Below are 23,616 nucleotides of genomic sequence, written 5' to 3'. Positions count from 1 at the left end.
GTTTTCTTAGCAGCAGTAGAATAAAATCCAGCTTTTATGATGTGAGTTAAAAAAAAAGCTGTTAACAACTGCACAGATAAAGGATGCATATAATAAATAAAACTAAAAGACACGAGAAACTGCTTCAGGATATTTAATTAGCATCTTAAACACTAATATGTTGTATATCTACTTATTAATTCACTATATGTCATACAAAACGTCCAAGAATACAGAGTCAATATACACAACAGAAGGATAAATACTCAATGCTACAAGAAAAATACATCAACAATCAACCTATATTTTTAAGATAATGAGACTTGTGGGGAAGGAGTGCAGGTCAGAGAGGTTGGGCAGCTTCCCTGATTGCGATGATCACCCCTTTAAGAGGCACAGGCACAAATCCACAGGTAGCACTGAGGTGAGACAGCACTCCCCAGTCATCAGCGGTTAACCAGCTGCTCACATTACAAAACAAAAGACATGAAACACGGGAGTCGCCAGCATAAATCAAGCATCCTACAGATGGATGAAACATGCTGTGCCGTCAGTCAAATCATCGGAATGTACTGTGTTTGCCACCGCATTGAGGCAGGCACTGAGAGTTTCAATGACAAGAAGTAACCTGCATATTATCATTAATATTATCAATGTAGTCTTAAAAGTATGCAGCATTTCAAGCAAGAAAGAGCTTTCTCTTAAAAGTTTTTGGCAAATGTAATGTAGATTACCATGTAAATCAGTGGAAGATAGCTCAAAAGTTGTACATGTAAGTAAGTATCAGTCAAACTTTTTTTTTTTAAGTGAGAATGTATGGCACGACATAGTAATAAGGAAAGGGAAACTGTGAGATACAGCTAGATATATGAGCAGCATTACATGTCAAACCACCACTGGTCCTCTCGACACTGTATCACCAACCCTCCTGTCCCGCTCTTCCTTCAGTACAGGCAGGTTTTCTTCATAATGCGCAGGAACTCCTGCTGGTTGACTTCTCCATCTCCATCCCTGTCTGCTTCATCGATCATTTCCTTCACAAACACACAGTACAAGAGGAAATGAAAAGAAGAATGGAGGGATGGAGCAAGCAAATCAAGCTTGTTTGACTGCATTCATGATCATGTTGACATTATTCAGTATTACAGTCGTGACCTCTGGCTTTGTAAACACAACTAGCCTGTAAGTGACAGTTGTCCTGTTTTTATTGGGCAGGAGTTATTCTGAGCATTCATATATGGGAATATTGCTTTATTATATCATTATGTGCTTTACCTGCAGCTCCTCATCTGTCAGGTTCTCTCCGAGCTCTTTGGCTACTCTCTTCAGATTCTTGAAGGAGATCTTGCCTGTCTCGTCGTCATCAAACAGACGGAAAGCTTTCAGGATCTCCTCTTTGGAGTCTTTCTCTGCCTAAATTGGAGAAAATACGGAGAGTGGTTTTACTATAAATTGCAGTTCTGCAGTAGTAAAAAAGAAATGGACCATAGAATAACCAGATGCAATGTATATGCGCTGCATTAAATTTACATGCATATAAAGAATAGGTCCTGACATAGATATCTACCATTTTTTGTGTCATGACAGCAAGGAAGTCTGCAAAGGAGATCTTCCCCGTGCCATCCTTATCCACTTCACCAATCATCTTCTTGATCTCCTCTTTCTTTGGTTCAAACCCCAGAGCCCTCATCGCTACCTGGTACAGAGAAAGGTGAACAGTCAGACACACACACACACACACACACAGTAAAGTGTTTATTTTCCCCCTGACACATGTTGATTATGATTGTTTGTTTGTTTGTTTTTTACCTTGAGCTCTTTGACATCAATATATCCAGAACCATCTGTGTCAAACAGCTCAAAGGCCTCCCTGATCTCCTGCTTCTGCTCCTCAGTCAGCTCTGGTTTGGGGGTGGTCTTCTTGCGCGGAGGGGGCACTGGACCCTGCAGGGATGGTCTCTTGGCACTGGTCGCCTGATGGAGACACAAGAGGAGGTGAGGCAGAGAGAGAGAGAGAGAGAGAGAGAGAGAGAGAGAGAGAGAAACCCCATCTTCATAGAGGCAGAGAAAAGAGCCACCACATCTATGATAATATGAGAATCAGAGAGGTTTCAGGTTGGCATTTCCCCAGACTTATAAACCACAAGAATGAGGACTTCTTAAAATGAATCTATAACCCGTGTGTTGCCACGGGTTATAGATTCAGGTTATTATTAGTAGAGTATAAGACACTTTCACTCACCATCAGTTGCTGTTTATTTGATTGGCAAAAAGGAAGTGCAGATCTATTAAGCAATCAATGTTTTCCTCTGGGCTGTTGAAGCCTCCCTATCATTTAGGGAGGAGGAGGAGGAGCTCATAAAACGGTTTCTGCTTTACATCAGTCGCTCGCATTAACCATCTAATTACACCGGATGTAAGACAGTCTCTTAATAATCAAATCCTCCTGTTTATGTCGCAGGAACAGCTGCCAAAATGTGGAGAAAATGAACGTCTCCTGCTAACAGCATGCACAGGTTCAGCTGCCCGATGGAGTCCGGGTGTTTCATTTGTTTACCCTTTGTGCCAGCAGATAAGCCCCATCGTATCACAACCTGTGAGGCGTTAAAGCAGGAGATGGACACAGGCACAAATTGGAGTAGAAATGAAACGCACCAGTCGGGCAAAAAGATGATTGGTTGCTGGAAATCACGGGGGCGCAAGACACGATCAGAAAATTCAGAGCTGTAGAGACAACGAAGTTAAACCTCCTTGGATTTCCCATAAAAATAGAAAATGCTGGAACAGAATATGGAGAATGTGAAGGTTTTCGTCATGTTTGTATGCAAAATATATCATGTACTGTATTAAAGAAATGGATTTGCTTTTGCTTCTCTGAAATTGCCTCAATACACCGCCTAGTGTCAGCGGACCTCAGATCATACAGATATTAATAGAGCTTATTCTTATTCTAGGAGATGACATTATTATTATTATTATTATTATTATTATTATTATTATTATTATTATTATTATTATTATTATTATTATTATTATTATTATTATAAGAGTATCCGGTACAGCTTGACACACTCTTTGGCAAGAATGGCTGCTAAAATTTCAAATATGTTCTGAAATATGCCCTCAGTGGCCCCTTCATTAGGTACACCTGCACAATGTAATACAATCCAAACCAACTGCTCTGCCATAAATTCTGCTTTTTCTTTTTCTGTCAAAAAGGTGTTAATTCTGTTTATCAGTGCTTTACTTTTCCTTCCCATTTACACACGAGGGGGAGGCAAAATATTTGAAAGACCTTTAAATATGATGCCCTCCAGTGCAACACCACCACCCACTACTACTACCTCAATAATTAACATGAAATAGATCTATCCCCTTTCTGACAGTGTTAACAAAAACTAGTCTACTTAACAAAGTGGCCGTTGAGTGCATGTTGAACACTAATTTGATGCTGTAGTTGTTTCTGAATTTTTTCTATAGCTGTTTCTTTTACCTTGTTATTACTCTGTTCTTACTATTAATAATATAAATATTAATATAGAAGGTGATAAATTCACCAGTTTCACACAGCAGTTCTAGGGGAGTGGTCTTTGAGCTGGGAGGCGGATCGAACCAGGTTGTACTCCCTGATTGGTTTAAATTGTGGCGTTCTTTGACGTATTCTGAACATCATTGGCTGTTCGCAACCGTCACCTTTGTACTGAGCGTTAGCTCCGCCAATCACAGAGCACGTCTCACTCAGCCGATTCATACAGGCTATGGTTTGTGCGCGGTACAGTTGCACGCACCGACTGCAGGTAAGTAGTTCAAATAATAGTAGAGTTTGTGCTTCCTCCGCTAAAAGTCACCACATTTGTGACCTGCTAACTGGATACTTAGCGACGCTTTTTTTCACTGACTGTTCTTTTTGAAAGGAAGACTGTTTTCGCCACAGTGCCTACAAAGTGTTGATATTTTCCCTCACCTGTTGGTCGCTTTTCACTCATCATGGCCACGCGAATTCGACCGGTGAGTTACATGAGAACCGTTGTCCACTGTGAAATTTTATTTAAACTTTACAAAGTGCTGTAGTGCTGTCGGTTCGTCTAGAATGTATTAATAACCGCTTTCTGTGTGCCGTACAGAGTAGTAAGCGGTGTGCGGTCATCGGGGGGTCTGGTTTCCTGGGCAGACACCTGGTGGAGAAGCTGCTGGACCGAGGCTACTCTGTCTCTGTGTTTGACATCCGTCAGAGCTACGAGCTGCCTGGTGTCACCTTTCACCAGGGAGACCTCTGCGACAAACAGGTAAGGGTTGTCCTCTCAGCCCGGAGACTGTGGAGCCTGTTGTGGGATGTTAGTTATGAAACGTTCAAATTTAGTTCCTTTTTATTGCTCAGATACCTGTGATATCTACAGCCGACCTGCAGTTTATAAATGTACACATGAGACCCAAAAGACCTTAAGAAATATCTCTGGCCTGGACCAGGGAGTCTTAACATGCACTTGTCGATAGCTGTGAGGTTTCTGTGTTGTTCTGCTGAAGGCTCTGCTGCCAGCTCTGAAGGATGTGTCCCTGGTCTTCCACTGTGCCTCCCCGGCCCCTGGCAGCGATAACCGTGCACTGTTTGAGAGCGTCAACATTCAGGGCACCCGCACCGTTATTCAGGCCTGCATCGAGGCTGGAGTACAGGTAAGTCAGCCAAGAGATGAGAGACTAGGCTTTATATGCATTAAAATTACTGATTAAGGATGAGAGATGCCATTAAAAATGTTTAATCTGTTTGCATGCGCCAGAAATTGGTCCTGACCAGCAGTGCCAGCGTGGTGTTTGAGGGGACGGACATTAAGAATGGGAGTGAGGACCTGCCATATGCCAAGAAGCCCATCGACTACTACACAGAGACCAAGATTGAACAGGAGAAGGTAGGAGAGCGGTTTCATCAGTGTGGCCCAGTGGTTAGCACTGTGTTAACCTGACACCAGAAGATGTTGGTCCAGTTTCCAGCTCATCATGATTTGGAAAGAAATAAGTTATTTTAAATGAGTGAATCTGTGACCGAGTAGTTTATTAAATCTCCTTCCTTTTTAGATGAGTATCAATTGTTTTTTTTCAACAATTATCTTTTATTTTCATCTGTATCCCACAACATAATATAAACTTAAGTAGTAGTGGGTACATCTCCGTTATTTGCATATCAACAATGCCCATTACAATCAGTCACACCTGTGAAAGAGAAGGGAGCAAATTATCAGAGCATCTCTGATAAGAGTTGATTATATTCTGTTCTTGTATTTTTTTTTTAGTTGGTCCTCCGGGCTTGTGACAAGGAGAAAGGTTTCCTCACGGTTGCCATCCGGCCTCATGGCATCTTTGGCCCCCGGGATCCACAGCTGGTTCCTATCCTGGTGGATACGGCTCGCAGGGGCAAGATGAAGTTCATCATTGGGTAAGCCATAGGGGAGTAATGATCAGTTCGTTGCACTGATGCCAATTTGGTTAAAAAATACTTAAAAATTTACTGGAGTCAGTTTAAGTTTAAAAGCTAACATCAGTCAGTGTGTGTCATAAACAAGAATTTCATGCTCTCCCGAACCTGAACTCAAATATAAGGTTGTGTTTTGGATTCCTAGATATAAACACAGGACTTGATTTAAAATATGGTATTAAAAATATGTTTTACCAGATGTCATCTAAAACCTTCATGAAGCACGTTGTTTGTTTTAAAGATTTTATCTGCATGTGCTTATGTCCGAACATTGTGGGTGTAAAATACTGGGCTCTGACATTTTATTTTCTCTCACCTACTTCTAAACCCAGCTATCCACTCTTCTCCCTCTTCACCCACACTCTCTCCAGCCTACTCACTACTCCCCTGCCATTTGAAAAGCTGCAAGTAGTAGTGAAGTAGTAGATTGTTGCACTGGTGTGCTGAGGGACAGATGATTCTTGTTTTCTCGATCCAATGGTATTTCTCTTTATTTAATTTTCCACAGAGATGGGACCAACTTGGTGGACTTCACCTTTGTGGAGAATGTTGTTCACGGACACATCCTGGCTGCTGAACGCCTCAGGCCGGACTCTCCTATATGTGGAAAAGTGAGTGAAAATAAAATCTAAAGCAGAGCCAACTTGTTGGTATAGCTGGTTTAAAGTCCACGTCCATCAGATCTTGGTACTAGCTGCATACGTCCATATTCAGGATCAGACTTACATGTATCTCTGCTCTGTCTTTGCACGATTAAATGTATGCTCTTGCTTCACTTTCAGCCATACCACATCACGAATGATGAGCCAATTCGATTCTGGGACTTCATGTCTGAGGTGTTGGTGGGGCTGGGATATGCAGCTCCACGCTACCACCTCCCCTATGCCCTTGTGTACGGACTGGCCCTGCTCCTCTGGCTGTTGGCCCTAATCCTGCGTCCTCTAGTGTCCTTCAAACCCACTTTTACTCCAATGAGGGTGGCTTTGGCTGGGACCCATCACTACTACAGCTGTGAACGTGCGAAACAGGACATGGGCTACAAACCGGTCGTCAGCCTGAAGGAGGGGATCGCCCGTACGGTGCAGAGCTACCCCCATCTCAGACAAGGGGCTTGATGGCAGAATGGAGATGAAGACTGTTGAGACATGCAGTGCTGTGGCTGTTAGTACAGTTATGGTGAGAGTAAGGTGATCAGGTCACACCGGATGGACAAATCAAAATGAGGAAAGAGACAGTTTATCTTTAATCGAACCTCGCAATGTGTAGCATTTGTGTACCCTTTCAGTGTTGATGTGTGATTTTCACCAGCAGATGGCAGCAGAATGTCCTGGTTTTGGTCAACACATTGCAGTCTGATATTTTTAGTTTTAAAGCACTTAGCAAACACTTTATGTCAGCTTAGATCTTACACTGTGAAAACTGCAGAGAATTACGAACGCACCTGTTCTGTTTTCATGTTTCACCTGAGTTCTGTACACACATTGAGATGCTGCTGCTGATAAGTCAAAATGCCTTAATACATTCCACTAAATGATGGTTCTCCTGATACAACTCGCATGAAAGTGATTTTGTTTACAATGTTTACTGGCATGTGGTATGTGGACAGGGATTTATTTATTTATTTACTTATTGCTCTAAGGCTGTTTTATTTAGTTGTAACTTTGCTTTATAAACACCTTAGTTTGAATTAAGATAAGTTTTAATGCTACAACATGCAGTGATTCTTTAGACATTAGTGTGGCAACTCTTTGTGAAAGGGCCTGTCTTGTTTCAGCAGGACAATCCTGTGTGCACAGTGCCACATGCATCTAAAAATGCTTTTCTGGGCTTTATGTTGAAGAAGTCGACTGGCCTTGCACAAAGCCCCGACCTCATCCCCATCCAGATCTTTAGGGTGAACAACAACGGCAACTGTGAGCCAGGCCTTATCGCTGAAGATCTGTGGCTGACCTTACTAAAGCTCTTGTGGCTGAACTGGAGCAAATCCCTGGTCCAGAATCTTGTTCAGAGCCTTCTTCAAGGACTGGAGGCTGCTATATAGAGCAGCATGTAACTGCCCATATTTGGAAGCATGGATTCACAGATTTTCAAGTCTATCCTAAAACAATACTCACACACCCATATGTACACTGAAACAGTTTTTGCTTGCTGTGATTGTTCCTTCTGTCCATAATGGATGTAAAAAGGGTTCCCTTAATGTGATTCTGGTGTAAGAGACTTCTGTTTAAAAATACATCCTGAAGTTCAACCAAAGCTAATATGAGGGGAAAAGGAGAGGGAATTTTGCCCTAAAAAAAATAAAACCTTGGAAGATACCCACTTGCTGACACTTTAACTAACAGGCTAAACTTTAAAAGGAATTTCAACACAGATCAAGGACGGTCTCTCACATTGGAATTGCATTTGGAAAGGGCCTCTTCAGGGCTACGGGCAGGAGGAATGGTCTCAGCAATCAGTAACTGTTTCAATGTCCATATGAGCATGTGAGCACTGTTTTAAGGCAGACCACAAATTGCTCAACAATCTAAATCCCCTATGGGACTAATGTTTGGTGTCCACACACATTTGACCATAGTATTTTCACAGATACATATCACACACATTTTTCACAATTTCTCTCTCTTCTCTGACACTGCAATAACTCTCTGGTATTAGATTCCATATATCATCAGTATGGCATGTGTTTCTACGAGTTTGGCATACTGCTAGAATACTATTCAAGCATCGTCATCAAATACAATAATGGAATGGGCGATGAAAGTGCATCATGAGCTACAGTCCTTCTATTTCCACATTCAACCTGTCATTTTGATAATTATAGAGTTCTAAAATTACATCGAGTTGCAGATATTACAGCGCCTCGTTTTCACAGTGTTCCTGTTAAGTGTATTGATTAGCTGCTATGTGAATTTGCCTTTTCTGGGTGAAACATTTTTGTCATTCCGTATCTTGGTGTGGTGACGATAAGGTGGGGGTTAAGTTCAGATACTTTGCATTCTCGTTTTAATTCTAAGCCAGCAGCACCCAAATGATTCACTGCAAGAGAGAGAGAGAGAGTCTGAGCCACTGGGCAAGGCCGTCGGACTGGTTTCTTGTTCAGGGTAAAGAGGGAGCGGGATCCACGTAGATAATAGACCTGAGCGTTTACACTTGCCAATGCGCTCACCAGAGTGAAACTTTGGCTCTCTCACACACTTGCTAATTTCCTCTTCCACCTACTCTCTGTGACATGTTGCGAAATCTATTCACACCCTTTTGCTGATTTGAAAAGGCTTTGTAAATGTATGCACAGCATGTGTGAGATTGGTTTTTTTCTACAGAGACAGTGGTAGGCTGATCTCCATGTTGTGTTTTCGAAGAGTGCATGCTACACCCTCAGAAAGTGCTTCACATTTGCTGAAGAAATTGCTGAACAATTGCAGGAGCGCAGACCTGTCATTTTTCTTGTCTTTCACTTGTACAAACATAGACAGTTACTTAGATTGAGCAAACATTTCATCATAGGCTTGCATTTGATTTCTTTTTTTTTGCCAACATTATGTACTACAAGAAAATAAGTTATAACTGACTTTTACCAAACTCATATTATGAAAGAAAATCAGTCCTTCAAAACAACAATTTAAAATTTTTCAATTTTTCATTGTACAAAAACATGATAGTGCTCAACATTTTTATTTCAAACATAAAATTAGAATTTAGTTTGGGTTTTTTTTTGTTTTTTGTTTTTTTTTAAAAAGCTTAGATTGTTTTTATTGATGTGTGGGCCACTTTTTTTGTTTGTTATCTCAGTTCAGCTCATTACTGTTGTTCTTGATCTCATTTTAATGATGTGTGTGTGTGTGTGTGTGTGTGCGTGTGCGTGTGCGTGTGCGTGTGCGTGTGCGTGCATGCTTCCGGGTTTTTCGTACCCACTGAGCATGAGAGCAGAGTTCCCACAGGAGATGTTGCTGCGAGTTGCTTCATTTACTTGTGCCACGCTGTGCACCTTGTCGTTGTTCTCTTCCATTTGCCTTACTCGCTCTCAGGGTTGATTGCCACCTGTATGACGGGTATGTGCTTGCTTATTCCCATGAACAAAGCACAGATGTAGTAAACAAAAATGAGTTCTTAGCAACCTCTATTACGTGCACACACACGCACACACTGCTCCACCCCACCCCTCACCTTCCTTGACTGGCTGGGCTTGTTAGTGCTTACGCCCGTACCTGTTCACTAGCTCAGGGACTGAAACACCTGTCAGACAGAGAAAGACTTTCCCTCTACTCACACCAGCCACTCTCAGTGGGACACACTGTCACCGATTCTCGACTGAACTGCACGGACTTTGCTCTGCTGGATATAAAGTGGTAGCAGGTAGGTGCTCTGACTGGCAGATGTTTGTGTTATTCACAACGTGGTGCAGCAAATTACCTAGATATGTTTGTGTATTTAGAGCTTCAGTAATCAGCAGCTGTAAGAACAGAAAGTGCAAAAAGTGTTCAATCATGCCATATAAACTGTTTGTTGAACGTGTCAGCTGGTGATTGTCAGTGTTTGCTCTCATTTTTCTGGGTGTTCCTCTGTCATGATTGCTTGTCAGTAGAGTTGTCTGTCCTGCTCCTTGCTCGCCTTAAATGCTATTGCTCTTCATTAATCATTGATCGTGTGTGGACTGATGTGTTGAACCCAGGATAAATATGCTCTCTGAGCCCTCAGTGTATTTCTCCTGTCACCAATATTCAGGACAATACCTTCCAGAGATATTGTGGCAACGTGCTTTAGAAGGAGTGAATTCGCAGCCTTGGGAGTTTTACAACTAACATTTGCATTCTGAATTTGGCAGTACTCCACACTTTTGCATAAGCTGTAGCCTGCGCCTACTTTCAGATAAGGGAACACTCCTCAGTGTTTCATTAGTGTTTTCCTTTTTTTTTTGTTTTTTTTTTTTCTTAAGTTCCCTGTGGAAGCGTGTTTGCCTTTGAACAGTTCATTTTTGACCGTAAATAACTGAGGACTCAACTAATTTGGATACGTGCAAAAGAAATATTTTCCCAATCACATGAATCATTCTGTGTGAGTATATTTTGTATGTAAAGACAAAGGCTCATGTGTGTATTTGTGTGTGCCCATTCATATTTAGGAATTAGCAGTATTTTTTTTTTTTTTTTTTGAAAGTGGCAGGACAGGATGATCTACATGTCTAAAGGATGAGACTGAGGAATGCTTTGCAGAGCACATATTCCTCATTGGGAGGGAACATACCGTGGGAAAGACCATTTTGAAACTATGTTATAATAATTTGCAATTTTGCTGTCAATTTTATGCAATTTCTTTTAACACAATCTCTGTCACTTATCTGGTGCTATTGTATTTTTTTTTCAGGTGGCCTGGAAAAAAGAAGAGAGAGAGAAACCTTGAGAACAAGCATGTCAAACAGTGAGAGGGCTGACTGATCTGAATATGAGATGACGTGTTTTTCCAATAAAAAACAAAGGGCATCAGAGGGCGGGTCTCCTCTGCGTCAGGCTGTTGACTCTGTAAATTCTGTCATTGCCCTCATTGAATGCAAACTACAAGTGGCTGATTGTGTTGGCCCAAAGGGGGCTGAAAATCATACACGCTGCCAAGCAGACAGTGATTAAGACTTTGTCATGATGCAGCCTACAGAGTGTATAATATCTCAGATGGTGTGTGGGTATCTGACGTTGTGCGTGTTTGTTTCTCAGAGGGGGACAGAGCAGCTGTTTTTCGTACCACCAAAGTGCGGACCAAGCTGAAGGGAGACGGCAGCTGGTTGCAGCGCCGCAGTGAACCTCAGGCTGAAACTGAGGAGGAGAAACCCTGGTAAGCCACATGTTTTGACAGGATACTGTCCATATTATCACTTACCTGAACAGATAAAACCTAGTTCCTGTGCATCCATGCAGGATAGCAGAGGTAAGAGCCAGTCGTTTGAATGGAGCCCCTACAGATACCAGTCCAGTGTCTTCCCCAACAACATCCACTCCGCCACCCACCAAGCCTGACACTGAAAGGTAAACACAGGTGTCTAATGTTGCTCAGTTATCTACACAGCACTTTGAAACCTCCCACAAAACATGATTGTGCTGATAACGAGTCTCTGTTTTGAACTTAGAGCACCAGCAACAGGATATCTGATCAGGTAAGATTTCACTTGTGAAATTATGAACTCCTCAGTCTGGTGCCATTTGGTTTCAGTGCTTACTGACAGTACAAGAACAAGCAAAATAACAACAACAAACATTTGGAAAGCTTATGAGTTTATAGTCGTTTTCTGGCTCAAACGTTTTGTAGTCATCCAATTTGAAACTAGAAATTGGAACTGAAAGCAGACACAGGGACATCTGAGCACTGACAACAGAACAGCATGGGACATTTTGAATGTTAAATCATAGATTACACAGAGAGAAAGCATATATCTACTCACACTTTTTGTTTTTCATTCAGAGGCGTTTTCACTAAACTGGAAGATAAGCCTGCGTCATCCTCAACATCTAATGGCTTTAGGTAAGAGCTTCCCTTACTCATATGAGTGGAGTTAATAGTGTGACTAGTGATGCACATGACTGACCTCTCCAATTCTCACATTAATGTTGTCTGCTTGCTTTTTTTTTTTGCAGTGGAACAACACAATTCAACAAAAAACCTTCAGAGAGCTACAAGAAGATGTGAGCGCACGCAAATCAGATTCCCAGTGAGCTGCTGGCAGCTAAGTGAGAATGTGTTTTCATGAGGTTTTCATGTTTGTGCTTCTGTTCCTTAGAGCCCTTCACACTGTGAGGCCCACTTCAGAGACCCAGGAGAGCCAGCTTAGCCAGGAGGAGCAGGAGAGACGGTAAGACTCTCCTAACACAAAGAACACCGTCCAGTTCGAAGGGAAGAGATTATGTTAACATCATTATGATTCGTTTCACAGGAAAGAGGCAGCTAGCAATGTTCTGAAGAAATCTGCAGTCAGGCAGCGGTCGTATGTGCTTTCTGCTGCTAAGAAATATGAGTATGTATGACTTATGTCTCCTTATACTAATCTTCACTCTCAGTCTGTTTCTGGAATTGTTTAACCATAAAGGAAATAAGTGACATATATATATATATTGTTATAAAAAAAACAAAAAACAAAAACGTACTACACATTGAGAAATAGCACTTTTCACTCACATATGATTATAAATGATGAGAATTTATGGTGATATTTATGAAAGCTGTGTGTTGAAAAACCTCCAGCTCTAAAGAAAAAGCACCTGACACCCCATTGGTCAACAGCAGTCCATCATTTGTGGCTAAAAGGTAAATGGTCCCTCTAACATAACTGACACTGAAGCCAAAAGAAAAATCTGTGAATCCAAGTCTGTGTGATTAAATGTTTGTACATCTGTCTGTTTTTGTATGTGCACACGCCTGACTTCACACATGCATCCATCCATGCGTGTGTGTGTGTGCACGTGTGCTTGGCTACAAATGTGCAGGGTGGAGATTACTGATGATGATGAGAGCAACATGACTCCAGCACCTGCCAGCTCTCCGGCCCCCTCCCCCGTCTCACCCGTCGCCCCTGTCACATCTGTTGCCTCTGCGCCACAGCCCAAACCAAGGAAAATGTAAGTCCTGTGCCATGTTCCTCTTTCCTGTGCAACGAGTGATTTCTGCTCCTTCAGTTTCATTCATTATCTGTGTTGTTTACAGAGTTGACACCAGTGTAAAAACAGCTGTTAATGTCGCTGTCGATGAGCCGGTGGCTCCAAAGGTGGAGGAGACTGCACCAGAGCCCGTGCAAAAAGACCCCGCTCCAGTGTCTGTTACAGAAAAAGACCCGTTTGAAGACGTGAAACCAGGGTGCACCAAGGTGGCCACGCCTCTCCCTGAACTTGTCCCTGTGTGCGTTGAAGCAGTCTGTGCCAAGCCAGAGCCTGAGGATTCAGGTGTCTCTGGGAAAGCCGGGACCCCTCTGGTTAAACTTGTCCCTGCATTACCAACCCCGGCTCCAACAACAACTCCACCATCTCCTGCCCCAGCTCCAACTGTCCCAGAGCCACCTGCTCCAGTGTCTGCTGTAACAGCGATCGCAGTGAAGACAGAATCTGAACCTGAAGTAGAGCCTGGATCAGAATCAGAGCCACAGACAGAGCCAGAACCAGAACCAGAGCCAGAGGAAAAACCAGAACCAGAGCCAAAACCAGAACCAGAGCCAGAGCAAAAACCAGAACCAAAACCAGAACCAGAATCTACACCGTCTCCAAAGCCGAGGTCAGATTCTCACTCACAAAAATCAGTGCTGCCAAATAATTTAGCTTAGTGTCAGTGATGGAAAGCAATTTCAGTACTATACTTAAGTCATTTTTAGGTACTTTACTTCTACTATTGAATTTCTACTAACCTGTTTCTTTATACTTCCAGTCCACCAGATTTCAGAGGAAAATATTGTACTTTTTAACTCAGATGAATTCAGCTTTGTATGTTAACATTTTACACACAAAAATCAATTTACTATCAATTTATATTGTGGATTAAACTACCAAACTTTAAATAAAGAAGCTAAATTTAACTGCATGATGACCAAATATAACAGTAAAATGCTGCTTATACATTAATGCATTAGTGTTAACAGTCCAGAAATTAAATATATGACAACACTCACAGCAACAATTTGTCTGCTACTTCTGACACTTGAGGTACATTTTGCTGACAATACGTTTGCTTCTTTTCTTACGCAAAAATGTGAACACAGGACTTTTAATAGTAATTTTTATATTTAGGTACTGTCACTTTCACTTAATCAAAGAATCTTTACACTTCTTCTCCCAGTGTAACAGTGTGACATAAAATTGTACCAGCACTGTGAAAATGAGACTCAAACATCAACATTAGGTTTGCGTAAATATTTTCTGAATAATTGAATATCATTATTCTCAACCAAATGTGCTTTCAGATTCTTTTATTTGTTTATGTCTATGGTTTGTTTGCTCTCATTCCTTTCACACGTGTGATTGAAAGTTACCCTGGAGTACCATGTGTTTGTTCTCCATCTGCCTTCACAGCTCCAGCGGTGACACGCTTACCGCCTTGTACGACACTCTCATTCCATTTGACACAAGTTCAACCAGGTACTGGAAAAAGAAAAAGATAACAGCAGCATCAGACACCAAAAAAAAAAAAAAAAAAAAGCAAGCCATGGCACTGATATGTTAGTGCCTCCAGCCTTAACAACACGCCATCTGATAATTAGAGTTTATTTCCTCTCCAGTTTCAAGGATGATGAGCCAGTGCTGGCAAAGGAAGAGGGAGGCTCAGCGGACAGTCACACCACAGAGAACAGGTATAAAACCAACAACTTCCTCATTCCTGTCATTGCAGGGTTGGCAAAAAAACAGAAAGTAACAAACTGCCACTGTGTTCACGTCAAAGTAATCACAAAATAACCCATATCTCAGTTTCAGGGGCCTAAAGCTACCTTACACAAGGGGGTGTCCCAAATTAGTCTTCATTAAAAGTGGCACTTAAAAATGTAATATAGTGTGTGTGTGTGCCAGTGCAGTTGCACTGATTTTTTTCTTACTGTCTGCAGTGTTGAAAAGGAGCCAGAACCAGCACTCAGCAACTGTGAACCAATAACAGACGATCTCCTGGCTCTTGATGATAGGTTTGTGAAAAATATGTTCTTACTGATTGTGCAATTAAGCAGGCCTCACCAAAAGGGTAGTACCCACAAGGTGGCACTGTTGGACTTCTAATCATCTCCCTCTCCTCTACCTCAACTGGCCTGCTCTTGCTCTGAAATCTCCCATGAATCCTAAATCCCCCTTTGTTCATCATCTTCTCCACTTCCTCTTCCTCTCCTCTTTCCGCAGTCCAGAGGAGTCAGCAGAGCCTGTTCCCCCCAGCCCAGGACGCTGGAGTCAGGATCTGCTTAGCGCACTAGACAGGTATAGGAAGAACTCTTTCCCACCCAAGCCCTGAATACAGAGTTATGCAAAGAATTATCCTTTCATCAGCGGAAAATCAATAGCTCCCTTGTCAGTAGCGAGCCGAAGCATTACCTTAACTTACCTTGCCAGAGTTGGATATACACTTACAAGGGAGCTGGAGCGCACACACACTCTGTATTTGACTTCTGTGTTTGACTTCTTTAGTGAGGCAGAACCAGCAAAGACCAGTGGCACCCTGGATCTCCTGGCTGATGATATCATTTTAATCAACACAGAGGCTCGCAGGTGAGAGAAAGAGACGGACATGTGATGGCCTCTGCTCCCCATCCCTCCCTCCTTGTGTACCATTAATTTTTATCACCACAGATGGAGGGGGCAAGAATCTCAGCTCCCTGAGGAGGACGATTTTTAATAAACCCCATCCTCCTCAAGTTTGATCCATAACTCAGGGGCCCCTCTACTTCCGGCATTCTATTTATTTCTATTTTAACCCCTGCTCCGTGTAAGATAGAAACAAAGTCGCAGATTTTCCGAAGCGACCGAGAAACACTTTGAAACAGAAAGCCAAGTCTTATCTGCCGCACGACTGGAAATAGAATGTTCTGTACTGATTAGTATTGCGGCTTTGTTTTGTCTCCACCAGCCTCAGCACACAGCGAGAGGAGGAGAAGCAGACAGATGAGACAGCCAAAGAAACACAAAGGTAGAGGGAGATGACAGGCTGCTCTTAAACAATTAACTATCTATGCAGAGCTGTTCCTGCGAAGAAATGCATTCTATTCAGATATGCCTTGTACTGATTTATACTAACTCCTGCCTGCAACTGTGCTGTGTCTCTCTGCCCGCCAGCCCCACGGAGACAGTCACTATAACCACCACAACTGTGATCATTACTGACAAAAGGTATGAGAACACACACATATACACACACACAGAGACAGAAGTCAGCTCTGTACTATATTCAGATGGTTTTCATGCTCGTTAAATAGTTCAGTGGATTTCAGGCATTTCTAATGGACTGGCATTGTAAATAGTGTATGAGAAGGACCACACTAACCTTTACTTGGCCTCTTTTCTCCTCGTATTATGCCATTCATCCGTACCACCATCCTTACTTTCCTATCTTGCCTCTGTGCAGTGAAGAGGACCGTGCAGATCCCTGGAGCTCACATGTGACAACTACAGTCACTGCATCAAGGTAGTTTATTTACTGCCATGTCACACTTGGACTAGTGCTTTAAGATGTCTGTGTCACAGTGTATGTAATATATATGTAAATGTGTTTAAAAAACAGTTTAACCCACTGATACTGAGTGAATAATATAAAAAAAACTCATTGACTCATTTTCTTTAAAAAAAAAAAAAAGAGATTCAGTGTCATTCCTGTTAAACAAATCAAGTTTAATGCGGGTAATGAATCTGATTGTGTGCAGGAAAAATTTTCTTGTCGGTTAAAAATCTGAAAACAGAATTGGTAATACTAATGATTTGTGTGGTGAAATTAATATCGACTGCAGCCAGGGTTCATTTTAGGTGAAGAAAATCTGAAATACACTTATTTTGCTATTCAGCAGCAGAATAGTCTTTCCATTTGTCCAAGACATCCAGATTCTGATTTTGATTGAGTCCAGCCCCGGGTTCCTCCGTGCGTCTGTTTACCATTCAAACTGCATTAAATCTTTCCATTATGAGTCAATGTGATCAGAATTCCTCCGACACAAGATGGGCCATGCTGACAATTGAGAGTGAAATCAGTGTGAAATTGTTTTTCAGCTCGGCTGATCCGTTTGATCCATATCCGATAGGGACCACATCCCCTAACAGGTAATCATATTGGTTTGGAGCTGTGACTGTTTTCCAGCCAGCCAGATAGCATCTCGGCATGCATAATGCAGCAGCTTCTGATTATGAGCCACTTTTCCCTGTTGCAGCTCCTCTGACCTGCTCCAGCCCCTCGCAGATATTTCCATCAACAGGTACAGAAATGATAATGCAAATTCCTCTTTTTCTATATTGCAACCTCTGTTTGTTGCATGTTACTACATAATATCCTCTTTACTACTGCTGCTCCCACTTTGAAAGTTATTGCAATAATTATTATTCATAATAAGCAGCTAGCAAACCTCACTGTAGCTACAGTACATGTTATTGATATGCTTCTGTTGATTTATTATTTATTGTTTGCTTTATTTATTTATTGTCTTGTTTCTTCAGTGCACCAGCCCCTACCATGGAGAACAAAGACTCAGGTCCAGAAACAAAGTGAGTTATTTGCACTTATTAGATTCTATATGAAATTAAGCTAAAAATTTAGTAAAATAAGGCAACAGCTAACAATTATTTTCAATATTGATCAATTTGTTGAGCAGTAGATTAGAGCTGAAATGTTTAGAAAATTAATCAGTCCATCAGAAAGAAAATGAATTAGAAACAAATTTGCTAATCGATCATCAGTGGTTTTAGCCTTTAAATGTGATGCAATTTGATACTTCTGTGTCTTAAATCACTGTATATTGAAAATCATCCGGTTTTTGGAGTCTTGTAATTTTTTTTTCACCATTTTCCAGCATTTGATAGATAAAACAAATAATCAGCCATCTAGAAAATAATGTGCAAATGTATCAATAATGGACATTATTATGAGTTGCAGCCCAGCAATAAATCAGTCATTTAATCAACAGACTTTGCAATGTTGCAATTTCCTCGAGACACCTGGGAAATTGTGTTCAGATTGTTTTTGTTTGACCAAAAGCGCAAAAGATATTAAAATTATAATGATATAAAACAGAGAAAAGCCTTTGAGAAGCTGGAACTAGATGTTTGCCTGAAAATCACTTTTTTTTGTTGATTTTAAACTGATTGACCATCAAATATGTGTGTGTATGCGTTTGACAGTATGAGCGGTGCTGCACTTACATCCCTTGCAGACGACATCATCCCCATTGACACCGACACCACAAGGTATTAAACCCAAGTGCATAATTGTGTTATGAATGCGTGAGAGAGAGAGATGCAGAAAAAAGGAAGAATGTGGATCTGCAGAAATCAATTTCTCAGACAGCTCACATTACCAGTGTCTGATATGCTTGATCTGTCACAACTTCTGCATCCTCTCTCTATCTCTCTCTCACTCTCACTCTCTCTCTCTCTCTCTCTCTCCCTCTCTCTCTCTCTCTGTCTCCATTTGGGCTCTTCAGCCCCAGCACTCAGTCTCAGCGGTCATGGGCACGCACATGGGAAACCAGCACACCTCAGCAGACTAACGCAGAAGAGAGGTGATGACACGCTTCGATTTACTCTTACACTTCCACACAATGCGGCTCACTACGTTTCATTCATCTACATGCACCCATCCTGGTCCATTATGTGCTAAAAGCCTTTCAATGTATGTCCCCCTCTCAGCCAAGAGCCGGAGCCAGAAGGCCAAGCGGAAGATCAACAGACGCTGATCATGTTTGAGAGAAAGTAAGTCATCTTTTTTTATTAAAAGCTCCGGGTGCATATCTGCCCCTTTTATTCCCATAACCTCCTTCCCTTTCACTACAGTGAAGTAACTAGGCTTTTGCAGCATTTACTCATCGAGCCAGAAAACATTGTGCACTGGTGCTGATGAAAATAGGTCAGATATATATTTGTTACAACTTTCCCTCACAACTGTGGTAAACAGACCCCCTGCCAGCTTTTTTATTTATTTATTTATTTTTAACAATGTTCAGAGTTTTGTGAGTTCATCTTCCCTTCATGCCACAATGCCATGTCTTTGTTTGTGCACAAGGTCCACTGAGAATGACTCCCCATGGGACAGGTGGACATCACCCACTGTCTATACTGTCACTACCACTACAGGAGAGGAAGAGGAGGAAGAGGAGGAGGAGAAGGAGGAAAGGTATCTCTGCTGTGGCGGAGCTCATTAAATGCATATTAAAGCAGCTTTTATTTTTTGTACCATTTTAGCAGGATGTGATTACAGCACCTTAAAATTCAGTGGCTGTCAACCATTTAATTGAAAGTGAGCTAAATACAAGTTCCTCGCGGCTCACTCTGAGAATAATCAACTTCTTCTCAACTTCTGATTTCTTTTCTTTTCTTTTAAAACTTTAACACTGCCACTGTTTTTCATCTGTGCTGCCAGATTAATTACAATTCAGGAATGTCCTCTGTTTTGTAGCCCTGAGGATACACAGACTCAGACAGTCACGACCACCACCACTATCAGGTAGGGAAAAACTTTTGAAATTCTTAAAGCTCCCATCTTAAGATCAAAAACTTTTGAGATTAGAAGGAGGAGGAGGAGAGGGTGTGAGAGGCATGCAGGGTGATGTTTACAATTACGATTCATGGGAGGAGAGCTCAGGATGAGGCAACGCTGCAGTACAAAAAGAAAACAGACCACACCTGGTCAATAAACCTCGACCCCACTGGAGCTGTGACTTAGAAAGATCAGCTTAATAAACTAAAAGCCGCTGAATTCTTGTTCACTGGATGGCGTCCAGCTTATTGACTGCTACAGGCTACAGTAAAAGTCTAATACAGCTTTCTTTACTTTCCAGGGAGATGCACAGTGAGCCAGAGCCTGCTATGGATCGGTAAGTTTATGATCTTGTTAGCATCAGACACAGCATAATGCAAGAATACTTTCTCCAGAGTGTTATTTTCTACTATTTGGTCTGCTGATTTTCTCACTTTTGTAAAAGACACTCCTTTTCTTTTGTAAGCAGAGCTTTTTGTCTTTTATGACTCTAGAATTTTTAAACAAGGCTGAGTTACTGTATGTAAATAAAATGTTCCTGTGTTTGATTTAATGAAATATGTTTAATACATAAAACACAATCTCTAATATTTAGGTCATCTGTTTTACACATTCTGTGCTTGTAACCCAGCCATCTTAGTTGGGGGGGGGGGGGGGGCTGTACTGCAGCTGTGTCCGATTAATGCTAAACTCTGGAACTAAAGTTACCTGCAACTCCCCCATGACGCCTGGTGAGACAGACCCCTGTCTCAACTCTGCCACCGAAGTTAAATGACAAGATCTGCTCTCCCATTGTCTTTCAATTTGCCCTCATTTCCTTCCCTCTAATTATCAGTCTCCAGATGTCAGATTAATGATGTGTATTAGAGATGTCCTTTTGTCAAATCACAGCCCGTTAAACAGCATGCCATTAACAAGCGATGGCAGAAAATGATTATCTCCTGAGTTACATTTGACAGATGTAGAGTCCCTCTGTCTAACCCATCGCGCTGCTGCCGTGGGTGAGTGAAAGATGAAACTAACGCTGCTGCACTCTGTCTCCAATTATGAAACCTATTCCAGGACCGTGACAGAAGAAGACCGCCGTGTCCAAACACCAGAACCTGAGGGCAAAAAGTGAGTGATTTTACAAACTAGATTTTAAAATAAAAGCGACAAGTGAGATCTATTTTACTTATGCAATATTAACTCACTCCTTCATTCACATACCTGTGTTCAAGGGCGTTTGTATATGTGAAGGAGTATGTCAATGCAACGGAGCTGTCCTTGCATAACACCAGAGACACAATGGAAGGGTAGGACGACTACATTATTTACACAATCAAATAACATAATTTATTAAAACATACTGCTGAATAAACACTGCTCTAATGATTTACTTACTGCTTTTGTTTCCACAGCAAATCAGATTATTTGACATCAAGCTCCGTCAGTGACTCTTTTAGCAGTCCCCCCACTCACTCCAGGTAATAACACAGTTCCTTAAACCTGTATTTGACCACCTATTAGGCTGAGCCCTTTCTCCCCCGACAATTCAACTGCTTTCACCAGTCACATGTCAAGTTACTTCTTGACTGTATTTGTCTGTTTTTCTTCAGCTGACATTTCAACTCCTTTCAGTGCTCAGACTTTGACCGGCACTTTAAATCCTTTCAGATCTGAGGTCTTCAGCTTTGAACAACAAATTAAACCCTTCCCACAGTTCACACACAATTTACTGTAACTGCTTTCAGTGCACACATTTCAGCTGATGTCTTCTTTCAGTTTATACACTTCAGCTCAATTTATCACCTACACTTTGGATGACATTTCACTTCAACATATAAGCTAAACTTCACTCAGCACTCACACTCAAAATTGTTGCTTAAACTTAAGTCAGTGCTTACATTTCCACTTAAACTTGAACCTCTTCTATCACTTCTGTTTTAACTGCCACTTCAGCTACTTGCAGTATTTGTATGGTGACTGCCACTTCAACTTTACCCTCAACTTCAACTGCAAATTTCCTTCAGCAAGCACAAGTACATTTTCTTCAGAAAATTTAGCTTTTTGTAGTTGCTCTTGTTCCCATAGTGAGTCAGATTATTTGATATCAAGCTCTGTCCATTTACAGCAGCTCCTCCACTTATTTCCTGGTGACAACACAATTCCCTAAACCTGTTTTAAATCAGCTTTAAGCCTCAGCCCTTTCTCCCACTGCCTTGTTATTTCCCATCTTGACGAAACCAGATACATACGTAAGCAGTAGGGCAGAAATTCTACCAAGCCTGCTCATTAGGAGGCTAAGCAGGGACATGAAAGGATTATTTACACTTCTTAAATTCCCTCACACAGCACAGAAAAGGTCACAGGTTATTTATCCAGACAGAGCTGTGGTTGCACAAGAGCTGTTTCTGATTCAGCGGCCAAATTAACTTGTCTCAACTGCTCTGTCCTCTCCAGTGGCTCCCTGTCATCCACATGTACATACTGTGGAGAGCAGGTGGGACATGACGCCAGGATCACCATTGAGCACCTCAATATCAACTGTCACCCTGACTGCTTCAAGGTAATTCATCTGTGCACTCAGATACACTTCTGCTAGAGATACAATGAGGTATTTATTGGCCTCTAAGATTTTGGATATATTCAGGTGGAGAAAATGAGCTTTTGTTGACCTTACAAAAATTTTGATAAATGTCTTCAATCACTTTTTTTGTCCAGAGCTGGATGAGCAGATATCACTCTCACATCTGTCCCATAAATAAATGATGAATATAAATAAATGACATACAGCTTGGATTAGCATAAAGACTGTAAATGGGGAAATCTTGTTAGTGTTTGACTATTTCTTAAACAGGCAGTGACTTCATGAGAGTGGTTGCCTGGTAACATCATGGTGACAGGACTGGCACATAATCCCCTGCAACAACAACGAATTTGTTATACTGATAAATAATGGAGACAAAGTATTAACTGGTGAGCTTAGGAAGTGCTGTTACCTTTATCTTTAGACCAAACCAGGCTGGCTGTTTCCCCATTTCCAGTCTTTATGCTAAGCTAAGCTAACTGGCAATGGGCTGCGGCATCATCATATCATAATTAACCAATGTGAGAGTGTCGTCAATCTTCTTATCTTCATGTTTATACAGCTAAAGCATTTTTCTATACTGTGTATTGTGGGGAAAATGTATTGCAGAGTTTCAAAGAAAGAAAGAAAGAAACACTGCTCTGGACTGTATTTTCTTTTAATTACATTTTCTAATGACATTCTCACCATTTTTCAGTGCGCTGTGTGTAGTAAGCCTATGGGAGACCTTCTCTACAGTATGTTCATACATGGTGGTAAAGTCCACTGCGAGTGCTGCTACTCCAAAGCTTTGGACTGATTATCAAAGCTCTTCAGCAGCCTCTTATCCCCCCCCCCCCCCCCCCCCCTCCCCGTTCATTTGCATATAAAGTGAGAACTGGTCTTTTGCAAAAGTTTGGATTGTGTTCAGTTTGAACTTTGCTGTGGTTTAGGGTGATCAAAGAGATTGTTACAGGGAACAATATGATTTCTTCATGTGCATTTTTACATTAGGTTCAATTTCTAATTTCATGTTACTGACCTGAACTGAACATGTTATACGAGCTTGTTTTTTTTTTTCCCCGGGTGGTGAAAGCTGTTTCTGCCTCAGTAGCCTATGAAGGATATGTCTGTACAACATGATGCGCTAACATGTAGCTGTGAACAGCCTAAAACTGGCAAGTGGGGTACGACATTATAATTTAGCAACACTAGTTGTGCAAGAATATGACTTTGTTACAAAATGTTTACTTCCTTTGTTCTTATGATACAAAATAGTGTGTTCACATGTATGATGCCTTGTTAACAAAATAAAATGATTTATATGATCCTGGTATAAATACGTGATACAAAAGTAGTGTGCTAGGAGACACACAAGATTGCTGTGGAGTCTCGAGTTACATGTTTTAGAAAAGCATTATTAAAAAAAAAAAAAAAAAAAAAAAAAAAT

General features: G+C 41.4%; 3 protein-coding genes across 6 annotated transcripts; 2 read left to right on the top strand and 1 right to left on the bottom strand.

Moving 5' to 3' along the window:
- Positions 1 to 132: 132 nt before the first annotated feature.
- Positions 133 to 2,496, bottom strand: cetn2 (centrin, EF-hand protein, 2). The gene is made up of 5 exons (XM_041048686.1): positions 2,222 to 2,496; positions 1,789 to 1,953; positions 1,547 to 1,675; positions 1,255 to 1,392; positions 133 to 1,013 (listed from the first exon to the last, which is right to left on the bottom strand). Exons 1-5 carry the CDS (start codon positions 2,222 to 2,224, stop codon positions 924 to 926), a joined length of 525 nt encoding a protein of 174 aa, XP_040904620.1. The 5' UTR covers positions 2,225 to 2,496; the 3' UTR covers positions 133 to 923.
- Positions 2,497 to 3,739: 1,243 nt separating this feature from the next.
- Positions 3,740 to 7,174, top strand: nsdhl (NAD(P) dependent steroid dehydrogenase-like). Of its 2 annotated transcripts, none has more exons than XM_041048685.1 (8): positions 3,740 to 3,776; positions 3,898 to 3,987; positions 4,104 to 4,265; positions 4,504 to 4,650; positions 4,755 to 4,883; positions 5,265 to 5,407; positions 5,955 to 6,057; positions 6,229 to 7,174. In XM_041048685.1, the coding sequence occupies exons 2-8, from the start codon at positions 3,967 to 3,969 to the stop codon at positions 6,559 to 6,561; spliced, it is 1,038 nt and encodes a 345-aa protein (XP_040904619.1). In that variant the 5' UTR covers positions 3,740 to 3,776; positions 3,898 to 3,966; the 3' UTR covers positions 6,562 to 7,174. The 2 variants fall into 2 exon arrangements, with proteins under 2 accessions (XP_040904619.1, XP_040904618.1); XM_041048684.1 differs by having other exon boundaries at positions 3,894 to 3,987.
- Positions 7,175 to 9,664: 2,490 nt separating this feature from the next.
- znf185 (zinc finger protein 185 with LIM domain) lies at positions 9,665 to 23,494 on the top strand. 3 transcript variants are annotated; one of them, XM_041048481.1, is made up of 35 exons: positions 9,665 to 9,799; positions 10,808 to 10,861; positions 11,152 to 11,269; positions 11,353 to 11,460; positions 11,562 to 11,588; positions 11,894 to 11,953; positions 12,067 to 12,114; positions 12,210 to 12,281; positions 12,363 to 12,443; positions 12,671 to 12,733; positions 12,913 to 13,044; positions 13,130 to 13,571; positions 13,620 to 13,690; positions 14,482 to 14,547; positions 14,688 to 14,759; positions 15,009 to 15,083; positions 15,292 to 15,366; positions 15,574 to 15,654; positions 16,013 to 16,072; positions 16,219 to 16,272; positions 16,508 to 16,567; positions 17,143 to 17,193; positions 17,301 to 17,345; positions 17,584 to 17,631; positions 18,265 to 18,330; positions 18,567 to 18,644; positions 18,772 to 18,834; positions 19,145 to 19,255; positions 19,538 to 19,585; positions 19,920 to 19,955; positions 20,681 to 20,734; positions 20,839 to 20,913; positions 21,019 to 21,084; positions 22,061 to 22,166; positions 22,885 to 23,494. In XM_041048481.1, exons 2-35 carry the CDS (start codon positions 10,852 to 10,854, stop codon positions 22,984 to 22,986), a joined length of 2,724 nt encoding a protein of 907 aa, XP_040904415.1. In that variant the 5' UTR covers positions 9,665 to 9,799; positions 10,808 to 10,851; the 3' UTR covers positions 22,987 to 23,494. The 3 variants fall into 3 exon arrangements, with proteins under 3 accessions (XP_040904415.1, XP_040904413.1, XP_040904414.1); XM_041048479.1 differs by having other exon boundaries at positions 13,130 to 13,690; XM_041048480.1 differs by lacking the exon at positions 9,665 to 9,799 and adding an exon at positions 10,164 to 10,498 and having other exon boundaries at positions 13,130 to 13,690.
- Positions 23,495 to 23,616: the final 122 nt, after the last annotated feature.

This window comes from Toxotes jaculatrix, chromosome 10 (genome assembly GCF_017976425.1).
Source record: "Toxotes jaculatrix isolate fToxJac2 chromosome 10, fToxJac2.pri, whole genome shotgun sequence".
Classification (NCBI taxonomy): Eukaryota; Metazoa; Chordata; class Actinopteri; family Toxotidae; genus Toxotes; species Toxotes jaculatrix.
This window is presented reverse-complemented; position numbering and strand designations above follow the sequence as displayed.

What these genes read in the sequence shown, in the direction of transcription:
- cetn2 (XM_041048686.1), bottom strand. An exon ending in TTGATGTCAAAGAGCTCAAG is followed by an intron (nt 1,676 to 1,788) that starts GTAAAAAACAAA and finishes TCTCTGTACCAG; the next exon opens with GTAGCGATGAGGGCTCTGGG. An exon ending in TGACAGATGAGGAGCTGCAG is followed by an intron (nt 1,014 to 1,254) that starts GTAAAGCACATA and finishes GTGTTTGTGAAG; the next exon opens with GAAATGATCGATGAAGCAGA.
- nsdhl (XM_041048685.1), top strand. Translation starts at nt 3,967, where the DNA reads ATGGCCACGCGAATTCGACCG. An exon ending in TGGCCACGCGAATTCGACCG is followed by an intron (nt 3,988 to 4,103) that starts GTGAGTTACATG and finishes TGTGCCGTACAG; the next exon opens with AGTAGTAAGCGGTGTGCGGT. An exon ending in CCAAGATTGAACAGGAGAAG is followed by an intron (nt 4,884 to 5,264) that starts GTAGGAGAGCGG and finishes TTTTTTTTTTAG; the next exon opens with TTGGTCCTCCGGGCTTGTGA.
- znf185 (XM_041048479.1), top strand. An exon ending in CAGGAGGAGCAGGAGAGACG is followed by an intron (nt 12,282 to 12,362) that starts GTAAGACTCTCC and finishes TTCGTTTCACAG; the next exon opens with GAAAGAGGCAGCTAGCAATG. An exon ending in ACACCGTCTCCAAAGCCGAG is followed by an intron (nt 13,691 to 14,481) that starts GTCAGATTCTCA and finishes CTGCCTTCACAG; the next exon opens with CTCCAGCGGTGACACGCTTA.